Source organism: Lemur catta, chromosome 1, assembly GCF_020740605.2.
Source record: "Lemur catta isolate mLemCat1 chromosome 1, mLemCat1.pri, whole genome shotgun sequence".
NCBI classification, from domain to species: domain Eukaryota; kingdom Metazoa; phylum Chordata; class Mammalia; order Primates; family Lemuridae; genus Lemur; species Lemur catta.
Genome location: NC_059128.1, coordinates 37,457,085 through 37,474,765, shown reverse-complemented (window position 1 = coordinate 37,474,765; position 17,681 = coordinate 37,457,085). Strand labels below are relative to the sequence as shown.

Genomic DNA, 17,681 nt, shown 5'->3' with positions numbered 1-17,681 from the left:
AATCCATATTGTCACAATTATCTTCAAAGTATTACCCCAGGATACTAAAATGAATATTATTTTTAAAAGTCAGACTAAATTGGGTCTTCTGTCTCAATTGGTAGCTATGTTCATGCTGAAAAGAATTTTTTTCTTAATATTTAATCAATATTTAGGAAATGGAACAATTGGGTACTGTGAAAAAATGTTAGCATGATTTAAAAGGAGGAAAAATTGATGGAGAAAATTCATAGTGAAGCAGATATTTTTGCAATGCAATTTTGGGATGAAGAAAAGGGAAGTCAAACTTATTAAGCCTTAGGTTTATATATTTCAGCTTGTGAAGGAGAATGGAGCCAAGAGAAAGCTGATCAAACAAATTCCTCTTCTCTCTGACATAGAGTTACTATGGACAGATCATTTAATGCCATCTAACCCTGGACATCAACATGAGGGCAGAGAAACACTTCTGGGAGCGTAGAAGTGCTAGGTACTCAAAATGGTTTCTTTCTGGCTGGGCACGGTGGCTCACGCCTGTAATCCTAGCATTCTGGGAGGCCGACGCGGGCGGATGGTTTGAGCTCAAGAGTTCGAGACCAGCCTGAGCAAGAGCCAGACGCCATCTCTACTAAAAATAGAAAGAAATGATTTGGACAGCTAAAAATATATATAGAAAAATTAGCCGGACATGATGGCACATGCCTGTAGTCCCAGCTACCTGAGAGGCTGAGGCAGGAGGATTGCTTGAGCCCGGGAGTTTGAGGTTGCTGTGAGCTAGGCTGATGCCATGGCACTCTAGCCCAGGCAACAGAGTGAGACTTTGTGTCAAAAAAAAAAAAAAAAAGATTTCTTTCTCTAGAGCACCCATAGCCAGTTCCAGAGTCAACAGGGGTCCAAAATCCTAGAACTGCCATCAAAATTAGCAGAATGTTGGAAGGCCTCTGATGACGTGTCAGGACTAGGGCTATATGCTAACAGCCTGTTAGGTCTGACATCTGTTATCTCTAGCCCTCAGTGCTCCCTGCCCTGGACATGTGGGCCGCCTTGAGAATCACACACTATTATTCTTTTTTGCCAGCATCACATCAGCTTGACCTGGCTGCAGAAACTTCTAAACTAAAGGTACCAAATGAAAGTTAATCTGGTCTTAGTCTATAGTCAAAATGTTGTTTTCTAATCTCAGCCAATAACAACAATTACTACTTTGTATAAGCACTGAGCTACAAGCCTTACAGGCATGACCTCATTTAATCTCCACAAAAAGCCTCTGCAGTAGGCAATATTATTACCTCTATTTTAGAGGGGAGGAAACTTCAGGTTGGTAAAGCCAAGATTTGACCCCAGGTATGTGTGTCACTCAAGTTTGTGCTTCATACACTATTCTCTATTGATTGGGAGTGGGATAGGCAGTTTGGCTTTGGGGAAGAGGAGAAGGACCTGGAGGTGAGTTATGCCTGCCACCTTCAAGCCTGTCTAACTTGGCCTCGGAGACCTTTGGAGTACAGGCTAAGGAACATATACTTTACTTTTTCAAGCTAGGTTGGCGGGGTGCTTGATTTATGATTTATGGAGCCAAAACTGGAAATATGAGCTTGGACATGCAGACAAAATATGTTTGATACAACCTCTATTTCTCCGCTAAGCCTAGTCTGATCTAAGCTTCCTTACTATGTTGAAATTCAAAACCAGATAGTGTTCTTTTTAAATGCACATATTTAGAAGAAATATTTGATTTTACTAATGTTTTCTAATTGGATGTCATAATAGAAACACTGTAATTAAAATGAGCAGAAGCACCCCATATAAAGTATTCAGTATTACTATCTCACCAGTCTATTTTTGCATGTGATTTTCAATACCCATACAACAAATACAATAAAGACTCATTAATTTAACTAACTGTGATAAAAGATAAACAGGCATTTCTCTTTTGATTAACATAGAGGTAGTATTAATATTAACCACTTCAATTATAGTTACCTCCACAAGCTTCACTTTTCTCATCTTTAAAATAAGGATGGATATTCATCACAAAATGTTTATCAAAGTGTTAGCTTTCGATAAATGTTATTAAATTTTTTTTATAGAAGTACAGAGCTCCGACATATTTTCTAATTCAAATAGACAGTGGTGTCCTTTCCATGTTAATGTTACTGTATCCAATATTAATAGAGAGGCTAAACTATATTACTCCACATTCAGAATTAAGGGATCAGCCTACGGTTATTCATTTTGTTATGTACCATAAAGCAGTCTCATGGAAATGTTATATGTATCAATGTATTTGGCTAGTTCTATATGTGTTATTTTGATCAACTTTTTCAGAGCATTTTGGCCCATCAAATGCAATTTGTACCTAATGCATTCCAAACTTCCTTCTTCCCACTATATTCCTGAAGAAGAATAAAACACAATTGTACCACATAACATTTTAAAGGAAGTATCAGAAAATGTTAACATGCCAAAAATATTCCCCCAGAATGGCATGAAGATGAATTGAAATCAACTCCTTTTTTTTACTGAGGTACCCAGGTTAGGCATAGTTTATTATTCTTACCACTGTGCTGGTAGTAATTGTTTCTTTCATTTTTGATATTTTAGCTACTGTTTTATCCAATTCTTTCTTTCTTTGTAAAATCTCCTTTCTTTTAAGTTCACACTTTCTTTTACATTCCTCAATCTATAGTGACAAACATATAGTAATCATCATAATGGCAATCTATAATGATAAACTGATAAAAAAAACCTCTATTAGGACAACAAAGTCTAGGAAATCTTTTTTTTAAATTTGTCAACCTAATTCACATTTAATCTATGTATACCATATCCAATCTAGTAAGTATACCAACAAATAAAAAAGCCACCAAAACCAGGGTTTGCCTATTTTTCAGTATTACAGAACAAAAATGGTGAACAAAGGCTAAACTGTAATTATAAAATATTGAAATAGTAAATTTTTTAAGAGCAATAACAATGATCATTAATAACAAATTATATAAAAATTTCCATTGTAGTGATTTACTAACAAACCACATAGCTATGGTTACCAGATTTACAGCATACTAAGCAAGGAAAGTCAAATGAAAAAATGAAGAATTGTCTGGGAACCTGCATTCACATTATTTAATGGGAAATAAAACCAACTAAAGACAGAGTAAACAAAATCATTGGAGATAGGGCAGCTTATAATCCCGGACAACTTCTTACCATTTTTTCAAGATATCACATATCAGTCCTGTGTTTAAGGTGAAATAAAAATGTAGAGATGCATTTCTAATTTTATTTGGGAAGAAAAAATTGCAATGTGGGGCATACATGCAGAATGGGTAGTCTTCAATTTGTCTGAAGAACAGAAAGAAGGGTAGGGGTTTTATAAAAAAGAGAAATGTTATGTACTGCTCTCTGAGAAAGCTCATGGGCACTAGGAGCAAGGTTCTGGGGAACTGTCAAGTTCTGATTGGTAGATGATGGTGGTGGACAAAATTAGTACTAGAGTTGCAGCAAGTTATCTCAACAGCTACAGATAAAACTGGTCTCAGGTCACAGCAGGAAGTTTCAGTAGCCAGGTTTGCAGAGAATTACATTTTTGGAGCAACGCTTTATGTTCTCCAAATGCTTTTTCCCCCTTTTTTGATCCTTGGTGTCCTGAGATTTCCATTTCATTGTGATAACGATGTGTCCAAGTCAAGTCTAGTTCAGTGAGAAGAGCCCCATCCTATTTTTGAGACATAGATTTCAATTGATTCAAGCACTATAGCACAGGCCAACAGTTGTTTCAACCCCAGAAAAGGTCCAGGGAGCTTAGTTTTTAGGAATTGTGTTCAGCAGCTAAAGACTGCACAAAAGACTCTGCTGTAGTCTGAATGTGTCCCCCCAAATTCATATGTTAAAATTTAATCACCAATGTGATAACATTAAGAGGTGAGGCCTTCAGGAGGTGATTAATTATGAGGGCAGAACCCTCCTGAATGGTATTAGCAACCTTATCAATGGGCTGGAGGGAATTAGTGAGGCCCTTTTTTTGCCTTCTGCTGTGTGTCTCCTCCAGAGGATGCATCCTTCGAGGTGCCATCTCAGAAGCAGAGACCAGCCCCTCACTAGACACGGAGCCCACTGGCACCTTGATCTGGGACTTCCTAGCCTCCAGAACTGTGAGGAATACATTTCTATTATTTATAAATGATCCAGTTTCAGGTATTTTGCAGCAGCTGAAATGGACTAAGTTAGACTCCTTGGCAGCTACTTCACAAAATGCCTGTTACAAGGATTAGGGCTGGGTTCTGTGTACTCAGGGAGAACGGCATATGGTTTTAGTGTAAAACCATTTCTGAAGGGGTAGGCACTTTTCAGGATAAAGAAACTCAGACCCAATTGAAATTTCCAAATAGCCCAAGTCTTATCATGGAATCAATTGTCATAAGAATCAAATGGCCACTGCCAGATTGTATTCCTTTAAATTTTCATTGAGACTCAAGAAAAGCAATTTAATAAATGTTCTTTTCTTCCCTTCCCCTTCTCTCTCTCTCTTCCTTTTTCATTTTTCTATTGAATATACCAGTGCTTTGAGCCCAAGTCCAATTTCCTGCATTTATAACCTGAGGTGATGCCGACTCCCACCTGAGCGAGGCTTCACCGCAGAGGGAGAATGCAGCCTGTTGCCCGGCCACCAAACACGCAGGCAGCCCCACCTCTTCTGAGCCAGCCGGAGCAGAACAAGGAAGAAATGCTCATAGGCCATCCGACATGAATCTTCATTGACATGGCGTAGCATAGTCCAGTCCCAACAGGGGCAGAAAAAACATGCAGTAGTCATGCCTACCCCATACCCACAGAATTTGCTGGTTTCCATTCTCTGTAGGGCCCTGGGCTCTGCCCAGTCCCTCGGCAGTCTACTGCGCTCTCGGATGCATGCAGCAGGAGCAGCGGCCGGGCAGAGCCCTGCCCGAACTCCCGGGTCCTGTCCATACAGACACAGCTTCAGGACTGTCAACGGCAGCCAGCTAAGATGGTGGCCTACTCCTTTTCCCTGTAAGGCTGCATATAAGCAAGGGGCCACCCCAGTGTTACAATCCTGTCACACCTTCTTTCCCATGGACCGAGACGCTGCTACACAATCAAATGTCTTCCTCAAGAGGCTCCAAGTGTCTGGAGTCTCCTGCTCTATTTCCATCCCAATGTTCACAGAAGATACCACAGAGAGCACTTGTCAGTCTTGAGGACAAATAAATTATTTCCCATTTCCTGCATAGATTCTATACAATTCTGTATTTTAAAGAATAAGTCACGCCACTTACCTCTGTAGTCAACTGTTGTTTTCTTAGCAGATATTCTGCTTTTTGTTTTTCTATTAGCTCTTCTGTCTCTCGAATACATGCCTTTTGCAATTCTACGTCCTCTCTTTCCAAGTATATTTGGGTAAAAGTCTCATTTATATAAACAGTGGAAGTGGCTTTTTCCTCCATCGTTTGGTTGAGTGACAGGACAAACTTCTTGTGCTGCCAGGATAGCTCTTCCTGCTTCATACTGGGAGGAAAGAATAGCTCACAGCATGAAAAGCATGGCTCTTAGGAAAGGAATAAGGTCTGTTTTGGTGAGATGAGCCCTCATCAAGAGGGAAAGTGGGAGACTTATTCTATGGTTGTGTTTGTGATTGCCTAAACTTGGTTGAGATGAGGACAGAAGGAAACACAAAACAAGTGTCAACCTTGCGATTTTTACCATCGCAAAAATGTCCAGTGGCCCTGCCTCGTGCCTGCCCCGCCCCACACCAGATAGTAACCACAGGATAGCTTGGTCTAAATTACAGAATGATCCAAAAGTGGTTTGGAACAGGTAAGTGAGATCTGACCAGAGGAATGTTTTGGTATGTATCATCACCCCATCTATCACATCATCCAGAGATATGTAGCCGAGCTAGCTTTCTTCTGGACAGAAATTAAGGAAAGAAACGCTGAGTCCATCTTTACTGTTTAGCGGATGCTTGAAATCTGATTTGAGCACTCTTAGTCTTCTCCCTGCTATACCCAAATCTGAGTTCAGGAGGAGGTCATCGGCCTTACACACCCATTGCTGGCCACATCCATCTGAGGAACACCTACAGATTGGGAGAAACATCTACCTTGGGGCTAACAATAAATGATTTATAGGAGGGACAATTGGTTCCATTGTTCTATTTTCCTTTTTAAAAGCTCCTGCATTGTAAAGACCCTTTCCCTTTTTCTAGTCCCCAGGGCTAGAGACTTTAATTCTGGGGCATTGTGTTTGAAGGATCAGGAAAATGGAAACATGCTGTTGGGGAGTTTATTTTGCAGAGGTCCAACTCCACAGCAGAGATGCAATAGAAAGCAGCCTAGCTGAGATAATGAGTACTTTGTGTGGGTAACAACGGGAGTCCGATAAGAATGAATCAACCTAAGGATTGAAGAGCCTCAGGGAAGCAAAGCAAAATAAGTCAAATCGAAAAACCTAATTAGGTGTGTCGTGTTGGGTTGAGAAGAAGAGAGTATTCACAAGCAGAATGTGGTGCCTAAAGAAAACATACCCAAAGAGCTGCCGTGTATCTAGTTTTTGAAGATCGTCCAGGAGAAGAGATGTGCCGACCACCTGTCAGACCTTGTGGGCACCTTGGTATGCATCTGTCTTTGAAAAATGGATCCAACCAGTGACTGCAGCTTGATGATGCTAGCTGACCAAGCAACCTCCTTCTGTTTGTCATTTGCCTTTCCTTAAAGGTTTGTCTAGAGCAGTGGTTCCAGTGCTCAGAATGAGCAACATTAGCATCACCTGAGAACTTGTTAGGAATGTAAATTCTTGTCTCTACCCTAGCACTCCCACCCCCCAGACCTACTAAATCAGAAATTCTGGAGGCAGGTGTCAATAATTTGTGCTTTAACAAGACTTCCAGGTGATTCTGATGCATGCTCAAGTTTGAGAATCACTAGTCTATAGGGGTGTGATATTGCTGACCAGTTGATATGAATATCCAGCCTGGGTATTACTTTTCTTGTTATTAATTTAGAAATAGTCTGGTTTATGTAGCAGTCTCTGGTGGTTGTGGCTAGCATGCACCATGCACAAATCTGCATTGTGAATCCCCAGTAGAGGTTAGAGTATGCAGTATTTCTCAAACTTATGTGATCGTGAACTTTCTTTTTCATGGAGCATCTCTCAGGACAGGTATTCTGAGGACCTGGTTTGGGAAACGTGTCTCTAGGTCTCTACCTGACTCCTGATGCTTTGATATCTTGTGCACCAAGCAACCCTCTGATTATTTTAGCTTCCCAAGATGATTTTATTTTCCCAATGATGAGGGCTTTTTGAACACTTCTCTCTGGAAAACCAACATTCTGATATTTACACATTAGTCTTACAAAATTGCTCACAGTGCTGAGTTAGTCTTTAAGGTTTTTGCTGTATTTTTTTTTCTTTCAGAATATATCTCTTCCTCTTATGAGCTGGGTAAGTCAAGTGTTGTGATCCCCACTTTACAGATGGAGAAAATGAGGCCCACGTTGTGAAGTGCTGGTCTGAGGCAATAGAGCTCAGGAATAAAGAAAAGAAAACTAACAGGTATAAGATCCTGAGTTATAGGCAATTACATATATTGTCTCATTTAATTACAGATAAAATCTGGAATCCTCTCCTGGGAATCAACCCCATCCTCAGCTCTCCAGTAGATTATAAGTATGACTGAATATCTCTAGCTATTACATATATAATAGATATGCTTTGATATTATAGTTACAATACAATTCCAGTAAGATTTCTTGCTTTGGTGGTGGGGGTTTGCAAACTTAATTCTACAAAAATGGAAACTAAAACCACTGTCGCCTCTATCTTTGGAGGTAGCATTCAAGGTAGTGTGTGATTTACAAGCAAACAATAGTTGCTGCTGGAAAGCTGGGTTGTCTCTGAAATTTTACAGGTCTTCTGGCTACAATGGTTCAAGATTTTCTGCCCTCTTTCCCTCTGCAGCCACCATCACTCCCCACCCACCTATCAGCCTGGGTCATCTCCAACCCATCTCCACCTCTCAGCTTGCCCTGCACCAGTTCAGATCAGCAGTCAAACTCCTGACAATTTTTCCACTCCAGCCACACCCTTACACCTTCAAGTTACTGAATAAAAATATACCTACCCTAGAGCTTCATTAATTTCTTTCAGACCAATTATTTCATTCTTCAGAAACTCCATTTCATTATTCATCCTTGTAATTCTCATTTGAATTTCATTTATCTCAAGAAGATTTAATTTGCGAGCATCTCTGATACATTCTTAAAAGTGGAAATGTTACTAAATTATTTAAAAGCACAATTGTAGATATTGACTTTTCAAATCATGAAAAGAAATGGTCTTTCTCTGAAATATTCTTTTAAGTGTTTCTGGATCAGCCACCTCCTACTTACTCCTTTTGGCCCTCCAGATCTTTCCTACTAATCATTTCTCTTACTTCTGCTGCTGCTATGGTGACCAGCTTTCTATGAGCTCTCAACAAATTCACACATGTGCAGTCTGACAGCCCCTGATTCCTGCGTGTTCCAGGCACTTCTCACCTCCTGCCCAGGACTTCCCGTCACCTCTATCAGGGGGCTTCTTTAGATACCCACACCCATGCATGTGTAACCTGGAAGTTCAGGAGGTAGAGCAAACATTGCACCAGTGATAGACAGGGGCCAGTGCATAAGATTTTCCCCTTTCTCACACTGATGGGTGGCAGTGTGAGAAGAGGTAACACCATGTCTTGGGGGCATGTTCTCATAATTAATTAGTGTCAGTTAGCAGCAACCAGTGTCATAATGCACCGCACATTGGTTCTTCCTTCTTCCCTGCTTTGATCTCCTTATCCCACCCTCCTCTTTGGACTATACTTCTTAAAATAATAATGCAAAAACCATTGCCTCAGACTCTGCTTTCTGGAGAAGCCAACGTGTTTAAAGAGCTAATTATTCATCAGTAAATAATATATCAGTGTAATCACATTAAGACTTGAGAGGATGACCTCAGTGCATGGCAAATTGGTGGTCAATATGCAAGAATTTTAGAACATTGCTTTTTAGAAAGGAGCTGGACTATGACTCATTTTTACACAAAAAATTTCCTGGAAACTAGCTGGTAACTCCCCTGAGAGCCAAGCTGTTTTTTTTTTTTTTTTTTTTTTCTCCTTAGGCTACTGTTAATAAAATAATTGCTCATTGTAGCAGGACTTCTCAAATTTTGCGTCTCAAATATGCAGCTACATCAGCTGGATCTTATTAAAATGCAGATTCTGATACAGCAGGTGTGGGGTGGGCCTAGAGATGCTACATTTTCTCACAAGCTCTCAGGTGTTGCTTACGCTGCTGCTCCAAAGACCATACTTTGAGTAGCAAGGCTTTATGACATAAGGACAATTTAATTTACTTGGTTAAGTATTCAGCATGTAGCTAGGATCTTATAAGCTAGTATGATTTTTTCCTTCTAAAATATTTTTCCTGATTATAAAAATAACCCAATCTGGAAAATAAAGAAAAAAACCAAAGAAAATAAAAACAAAAACACTTTTAATTCCACCTTTGGTGTAGATTCCTCTAAGTCTTATATTCTTTCTCTGCACAAGTAGTTTGTTGTATGTAGTTTCCCTATCAGACTAGACTAAAAAACATATTATTTTATAACCTACTGTATCAGCCAGGGTCCAATTAGGAGATAGAGATCTCACAGTGAATTGAACAGGGAAAGCTTACTATAAAGAGTTTTTAACTACAACAGAGGGTTAGGGTGATTAGAGGATTGGGGAATGGATAGTAAGAAGTAAAGAGAACTCTAAAGACCTCAGGAATAACTGGTGTACAAGCAGCCACCATCGTTAGGGCTGAGAGAGAGGGAGAACTACACTTCATCGGAGAGGGCTGTGGCTCACTGGATGGCAAAGAAGTTCATGAAATGCTGGGGTGGTGGAACTTGCTGGAAATCTGCTCTCTGGGGTGTTGGGGGTAGCTGTCAGCAAGGAGGTGCCATCCTTCAGAACTCACTCAAAACTACCCAAGGGGGTCCGGAGGAGGCTCTTCATGGAGAGGTGTCTCACTGGTGGCACTCCACCGTGAGGGTACCCCAGGGGACCTGGGGAAAGCTGCTGGGCACTGCAGACACTGGACACTGCAGGGCCCTGGTGTGGCTCTCCTGGCATGCCACAGTCACTGCAAGAGTCTGGCAAGCTGAGCACACTGGACCTAGGAAGGGAGCCCCTTTCTCCTCTGATATCCCTCCAAAGCCCTCTGCTGACAACACTTAACATCACGCTGGTTGGTAAAGGTGAAGATTTGCAGGGCCCAACTTCCTTAACACACAGCAGACAATGATGTGTAGATTTAGCGCTGAGAGACAAGAAATGGATAACTGGAAAATCTACTATAGAAAAGAGGGTTTTTATACTAATTAAGATCACTGTTTCAGGTCGGGCACTCTGGGAAACAGATTCTAAAATTTATGTGTAGAAAATTTGTCGTGTAGTGTTCTTGGGGAACATCTCCTCCGAGGAAAGAAAGGAATCAGGGCTGGGGAGAGGAGGAGGTTAAAGTGTGATGAGTTTTGGAGCTGTAATGACACTCTGGAGTTGTTCTACACTGAAGCAAGGGAGTCAGGCCTTTGTACCCTCTCAGTGACCAGTCACTGAATGTGGGTGGCAAGCACCTGGGGAAGGAACATAACCGGGGATGAAGACTCTCTTTTTTGTTGAAGGCAATTCCTAGAGAGGAACTCAGCTGTGAGCATCAGCCAACGTTTCCTGGCAGCTGCGGAGTGAAGTTGGAACCCTTACCTTACATCAAATACAAAATGGAACTCAAAATGGGTCAAAGACCTAAATGTAAGAGCTAAATCTACAAAACTCTTAGAAGAAAATAGGGGAAAGCCTTAAGACATTGGATTTGGCAATGATATCTTGGATATGATACCAAAAGCACAGTTAACAGAAGAAAAAGATAAATTAGACTACATCAAAATTAAAAACTTTTGTACATCAAAGGTCACTATCAACAAGGTGAAAAGGCAACCCATGGAATGGGAGAAAATATTTGCAAATCACATATCTAATAAGTGGCTAATATCCAGAGTACAAAAAGAACTCTGACAACTCAACAATAGCAATAAAACAACTGATTAAAAGATGGGCAAAGGACCTGAAGAGACATTTCTCCAAAGAAGATATACCAGTGAACAACAAACACATGGAAAGATGCTCAACATCACTAATCATTGGGGAAATGCAAATCAAAACACAATGAGATACCACTTCACACCTATTAGGATTGCTATTAGGAAAAAAAAACAAAAAAACAAAATAACAAGTATTTGTAGATGTGGAGAAATTGGAGCCCTTGTGCATTGCTGGTGGCAATGTAAAATGGTGCAGCCCCTGTGGAAAACAGTATAGCAAATCTTCAAAAAAAAAAAAAAAATCATATGTAGAATTACCACACAGTCCAGCAATTCCACTTCTTCATATTTGTTAAAAAACTGAAGCCAGGGACTTGAATGGATACATGTGAAGTATCCCAGATCCAAAAATCCAAAATCTGAACTGCTCCAAAATCTGAAACTTTTTGAGCACCTACATTAAGCTCAAAGGAAATGCTCACTGGAGCATTTTGGATTTCAGATTTTTGGATTAGGGATTCTCAACTGGTAAGTATAATGTAAATATTTCAAAATCCGAAAAAATTCAGAAATCTGAAACACTTCCAGTCCCAGGCATTTCGGATAAGGGATCCTCAACCTGTATTTGGACACCCATGTTTATAACAACATTATTCACAACAGCTAAAATATGAGAACAGCTGAAGTGTCCATCAACAGATAAATGGATAAACAAAATGTGGTACATACATACAATGAAATATTATTCAGCCTTAGGAAGGGAATTCTGACACATGCTATAATATCAATGAAACTTGAAGACATGATAAGGGAAATAAGCCAGTCACAAAAGGAATAATATTGTATAATAAGACTTATATGAGGTAATTAGAATTCATAGAGACAGAAAGTGAAATGGTAGTTTAGATGAGCCAAACTACCTAATTTAATTGGATAAATTTCAATTGGGAAGAGGCTGATTCACATATATCTTTAGTCTATTTAGAAACTAAATTATGTAAGTCTAAGTTTTACATATATTATTTCCACTTAAAATGCAAGGGAAAATTATTATGGATCTCAATGTGTTTGTGCTGTGTAATCTTTCTGGTTATATTTACACAAGCAATTACCATTCAACTCATCTTGTTAAAAGTACTTGGTTCTATTTTCTCATAAGATAAACTAAATTTCTATAGTTGATAACCTCAAAGGTACCTTCAAATTCATTGTTAATGCTAGTGGGAAGAGTTTGCAATAGGTAGTATAGTCTGCTGAAGTCCATGCTTTCAATTTCCAGAAGATCAATTGTATCTTTTCTCATTTCCTCCTGAAAATTTAAATTACATTTTAAAAACTTTATGACATTAAAATAAGAAGATTAATTTCCTAAACAATGCTCTATAAATGTTTTCAGGGGTCAAAATTTAATTTTCATTAAACATCTTCTGCCATTATTTTTATTTGGAACCAAAAGTGGGAAAAATATCTACTCTATGATCAGTTTTTAAGGTGTCATTGTTAATTTGTCTTTTAACTTCTGTTGATTTTCTTCTACTCAGAAAGCATCTTTTCCCTGTGTGTATATGTTTCTTGTATGCAGTTTCAATCAATCTAAAAGGAAAGACACCATCAAAAAGGGTAACTAAGAAAGAAAGCTACTTATTAAAAAATGGAAATTGCCAATAAAAATATGCTGAGGTGTAAAGAGAACAATATAGTTCTCTTTATAGTTACACACCTCGACTAATCCAGACAAATAGTCAGGTGAGGCTGCCATTATGTTTTTTAGTTGAGGCTACTTTAAGAAAGGAAAAACCACTTAAAAATCAGTTAGTGGAAAAAAATAGACGTCGTGTTTTGAATAAATGGTCATAATGGCTATAGCTATTTTATTACCTGAGAAATTGCATTATGTTTTATGAATTAAAAAAAGCAGCCTGCATAATTGCCTATATAGTATGATCATTTTTCTGTAAAAAATAAAATTCAATGCAGTCATCACCTTTATCCTGAAAGTATTAATAGAAAGGATATTAGTGTTAATTGTGATTATTTTAGTGTGGTGGGATCATAGTGGTTTCTACTTTCTTCCTTTCGCTTATCTATTTTTTTTCTAAATTTTCTAGAGTAAATATATATTGCTTTTATAATAGTGAAAATTTATTACTTTAAAAATGGAGGGATTTATCTCTGTTAAGAGATTGCACAGCTCAGATATTAGGTGGATACATACTAGATACTTTAATTAGCCACAATAAATATTTTGGCCCCTTCAAATCCTAGATAAAGACATAACTGAAAGAACCAAGCAGGAGAAAGGTTTCCACAGGACCACAGGGCAGCATAACACACATGCTCTCTGTTTATATGCACCTATTCAATGAAGTAGAATTATAAAGTATGGTAATGTAGTATATACATACATGAGTATATATAATTATATTAAAATATAAAACATAAAGTAACGAGTTTTGTTTTTTTTTAAAGAGATGGGGGTCTCACTCTGTCACCAATGCTAGAGTGCAGTGGCATGATCATAGCTCACTGCAGCCTTAAATTCCTGGCCTCAAGTGATCCTCCTGCCTCGGCCTCGGGTTGCTGGGATTACAGGTGTGAGCCATCACGCCCAGCTAAGTAATGAGATTTTACTCAGCACTCTGTAGACTCAAACTCATTTACTTTAGAGCCATATTTCTACATTTTTAGATATTTGATATGCAGTAGATGCTTATTCAATATTTTAAAATCAAATAAAGAGACTTTGCCGTTCTGGCGTGCCAAGGAGGCATTGTAACACTATCCAGGGCCAGAGATGTCTCTGATGCCTCAGAAGGAAATTATTTAAATATTTCTTCAATATGTCTTTTATAGGGACCAGGTTAGTGTAATTGAAAGATTTTCTGTCTATTTTCACTAACCGCACAATCTACTTCAGTGGAACAGATGTCAAATAATCTTTCACCAGTTAGGCAAGGAATTGCATAGAGAGAACTGAGTTAATTGGCACCATGCAAGCAATTTATTCCGGAGATTTTATGGTTGTTGTTTTAAGCAATGCTCACATATTGGTGTCCCAAGCATCTGCCCATGTGGCCCCTCTCTTAGCCGAGCTCTGTTATCACCTCTGCTGCTTTTCCTAAATGGGCTTGCCCTCCTCCATAGCACGGGACCATAATTCAGTTTTCTGCATGGAAAACCAGGCAACAATCTACAATTGATCAACACTTGGGCAAATACTTACTGAATTGAGAGAAAAACATTTTTAAATTCAGGGTAAATATCTTCCCTATTCATCTACTTAATACTTTGAACAGAGCTGGTGCCAAATGAAAATGTGATGAAGAAATATGTGGAACATTGAAAAAATAGCTCTTATAGATAATACAATACCAATTTTTTAACAGCTACAGCAATGTTCTCAAGAAAGATCCTAACTTCTTCATTGCATTTAAAGTAGTCACTTTGCAGTGATTGCTCTGAAAAAAAAATTAGAAAATTAAGATCTCACTGATTTGTCCAAATCGTACAAAACTCTCCATAATCTAACTCAAATGCTTACTCAGCTGAAAGTTACATCTTCTATTTCTGAATTCCTATTGTGCTTTACATAAATCTCTTTTGTACTTGTTATTTCCTATTTCATAGTATTCTAATTTAGATGTGTATTTTATGCTCCTTCAGGACAAACTCCTTTTAAGAGTCATCTTTGCATCTCTTATGGTATTAAAAAAAAACAGAGACAGGTATAGAATAGGACAAAAAAATCAATAAATATTTATGAAAGGAATATATCTAACATGCCTATAATGCAGGTTTAAAAATGGTTTCATATGTATACATACACATATATGAGAAATATAATATTTTCCCAAAACACACATTGAATTAATTGTTGGAAAAAATCCATTATGTCATTTTTACTTCTGTGCAAAAGTTTTAGGAATGAGATGAAACTAAATATTTGTAAAACTGGTAGGTGTGAAGTAGACAGTTTCTATCCCTTTTTGCTCATTACCATACTTTCTGACGTCTCCTTTTCTCTCATACTCTGTAAGTAGAAGGCACTTGAGAAGAGAGGCTTGCAAAATGTTGGTAAAGATAATGAAGACAGACAGAATGGGAAGAAAGAAGGAAAAAGAAAGGATACATGAAAGAGAAGAAAGCTCTATTTATGTTGGGTTTATTACCACTGCATTACATGGACTCTGTCTAAATGGATCCCAGGCCTGAGTCCTCATGTGTGACAAGAGTTTGATGTGATTATTATTTTACTTACTTAATACATTAATGTATTGTCCAAATTGATTCTTCTGACCTTAGAATGATTCCCACTTCATCGGTGAGAAATTTAAGACTTTTGAGGTCATATCAAATGTACAAAGTCACAGACCCGATCAGTGGTAGAGTATTAATTCAAACCCAAGTGGTGTGACCCAGGGCCCATGTTCTTCATGGCCATACCCATCTCTCAGATGAGTAAATAGCAACGTCTACCCTCAGTTCCAGGGAATTTGAACTCTCTTTCTGAACTAAGCTCTCAAACCAAGTGAATATCAGAGTCTGGAAGCGTGTTAGAGGCACTGACATTGCTTTCCCTTTCTTTTTTTTTATGGAGTAAATGAACACAAGCTTTTCCTGCTTGCAAATGGTCTGGAGAGCTACACATTTTAAAATTCACACTCAGGGCAAGGAGGCTTCATGAAATTTTTTCCCTGTGAAAAACTTTCTGAGGGTCCAGACATCATTAGGTCCAGTGTTTGTGCATAAGTGCTAGGGTTGAAGGGACATGCTGGTCTACAGGTCAAGCATGAAGGGAGTTCAAGGTCCTAGTTCTATCACTGACAATGACTTTGGATATATGCGAATAATTTAGGTTTTGATAATTTAACTTTCTTCATGATAATATTTGTCCAAGCATATCTGATAAGAATTGTGAAATTAAATTAGTTTGTCTAAGGAAAAAAGAGATTTCCCAAACACACAGTAACAGTGTAACATAAATCAACATAATTAACTTGAAGCTATGAGATGATTATGGTGAAGCAATGACATGCTTTGTTCTTTGGCCTAAATGATTCTTGCGTTGAACAAGAAATGCCCTTCTTAGACTATCTTACCTTAAACTTAGGTGACTTGGGGTTCAGCTTTCTACCTGAAGAAGTATTTTAACCCGGCTCCATCCAAGGTTATTTTCTGTTAGAATCTCCTAAACATCCGTTTACATCTAATTTTCCTTGCCTAATACAACGGGGGCCTCTTAAACACTCCCTTTCCTATTTGCATGTTAAATTCTCCAGTTTGCAATGGCAAAACGTGGGAGGAAATTAACTTGCAAAGGAAAGGCAGGGAGAGATAACTGAAATCGAATGCATAGTCTAAGTGCAGGTGGGTACTCAGGTCGCCGGCCAAGGGCAGTCAGTGGCTTGGAGTCCGGGATTTGTCACCAGCTACTAGCGTGAGCTAGTCCAAGTCGCCCAGGCTGCACTAAAGCGGGAGCTCTTGGTCCCACCCCGCCGCTTCTCTCTCCCCCCAGCCTCCCAGGAGACGTGCCCTGGGTTTTGGGAGGAAGGTTCTGGCTGAGGGTTCCCGCGGAGCACAGCCTCCGAGGGACGGCCCACCCCGTGCCCAGGGGGCCTCTCACCCACAACAAAGAGCTGCTCCAGCGCGGCGGCCGCGATTGAGGAGCCCAGGGTGGAGGGGAAGGTGCATAACTCCAGCGAAGGGCCGGTGGTGACGGCGGCCTCCTTTGCCACCTTCTCGCCGAACCCCCGTTCTGGGGTCCAGGAGCTCAGGTCCATCCTGCTGCTCAGGCGGGGCGCCTCTGAGGCCGGAGCCGAGGACGGCCGGTTGCCACGGGAAACGAAGACGCCGAGGTCCCCGGGCGCCCCCTCGTGGTCCACACCTGCGGCGAGCACCTCCCTGGTTCTCTAACCAGAATTCAGCGGTCCTGGGGTCCCGGAAAGATGGCGCCCTGTTTAGCAGACCTTTCCCGCTTTCCCTTTTCATTGCTTTCATTCAGGCCTCGTGCCTTTCTCGTGGACCACTGGAATGATAATAATGATAATTTTTGAACCCATCTCTGTGTCAGGTGCTACAGGAGGACATTTATATACTTAATCTTGACTTTGTCAAGCAAATTGTTTCATCATCTCCACTTTTACAGACAAATAAACTGAGGCGCTAATGACTAAACCGCCCAAGGCCACAGAGGACAATATTGGATGTAAAGAGGAGTCTGTATTAGTCTTTCTACTATGCTACAAAACCCGTCCCTTGTACTCTTTTAGAACTTTCCCTGTATCTCCTCTATCACTGAGCACATTTTGCCTTGAACCATGTGAGATTTTCTTCTGTCTTTGCCTGTCTTCCCAACCTACTGGGGACTCTTTGATGACAGGGACAGGATAGTATTTCTTTTTCTCTGCATCTCTAAAATCCAGCTCAGCGCCAGGCTCAGTCTGAGCGTAACTGTTAGAGTTCTTTCCTCTGGCTGGTTAGAGAGAAGCAAAAATGATTTAACGCTCCCCCCCCGCCCCCCCGGCCTTTTTAGCTTTTGTTTACAGATGGCAAAATTGAAATCAGAATGA

At 39.6% G+C, this 17,681-nt stretch overlaps 1 protein-coding gene across 1 annotated transcript in view; it reads right to left on the bottom strand.

Annotated features, from left to right (window-relative positions):
- CCDC175 (coiled-coil domain containing 175) overlaps positions 1-16,903 on the bottom strand; it is a 55,751-nt gene extending 38,848 nt beyond the window's left edge. Inside the window, exons 1-6 of the mRNA XM_045566376.1 lie at positions 16,736-16,903; positions 14,485-14,570; positions 12,310-12,421; positions 8,117-8,252; positions 5,274-5,502; positions 2,537-2,659 (exon numbers count right to left, since the gene is read on the bottom strand). Of these exons, the coding sequence (XP_045422332.1) occupies positions 2,537-2,659; positions 5,274-5,502; positions 8,117-8,252; positions 12,310-12,421; positions 14,485-14,570; positions 16,736-16,892 (843 nt within the window). The 5' untranslated portion in view covers positions 16,893-16,903. The remainder of the gene's footprint in view (positions 1-2,536; positions 2,660-5,273; positions 5,503-8,116; positions 8,253-12,309; positions 12,422-14,484; positions 14,571-16,735) is intronic.
- Between the last annotated feature and the right edge of the window lie 778 nt (positions 16,904-17,681).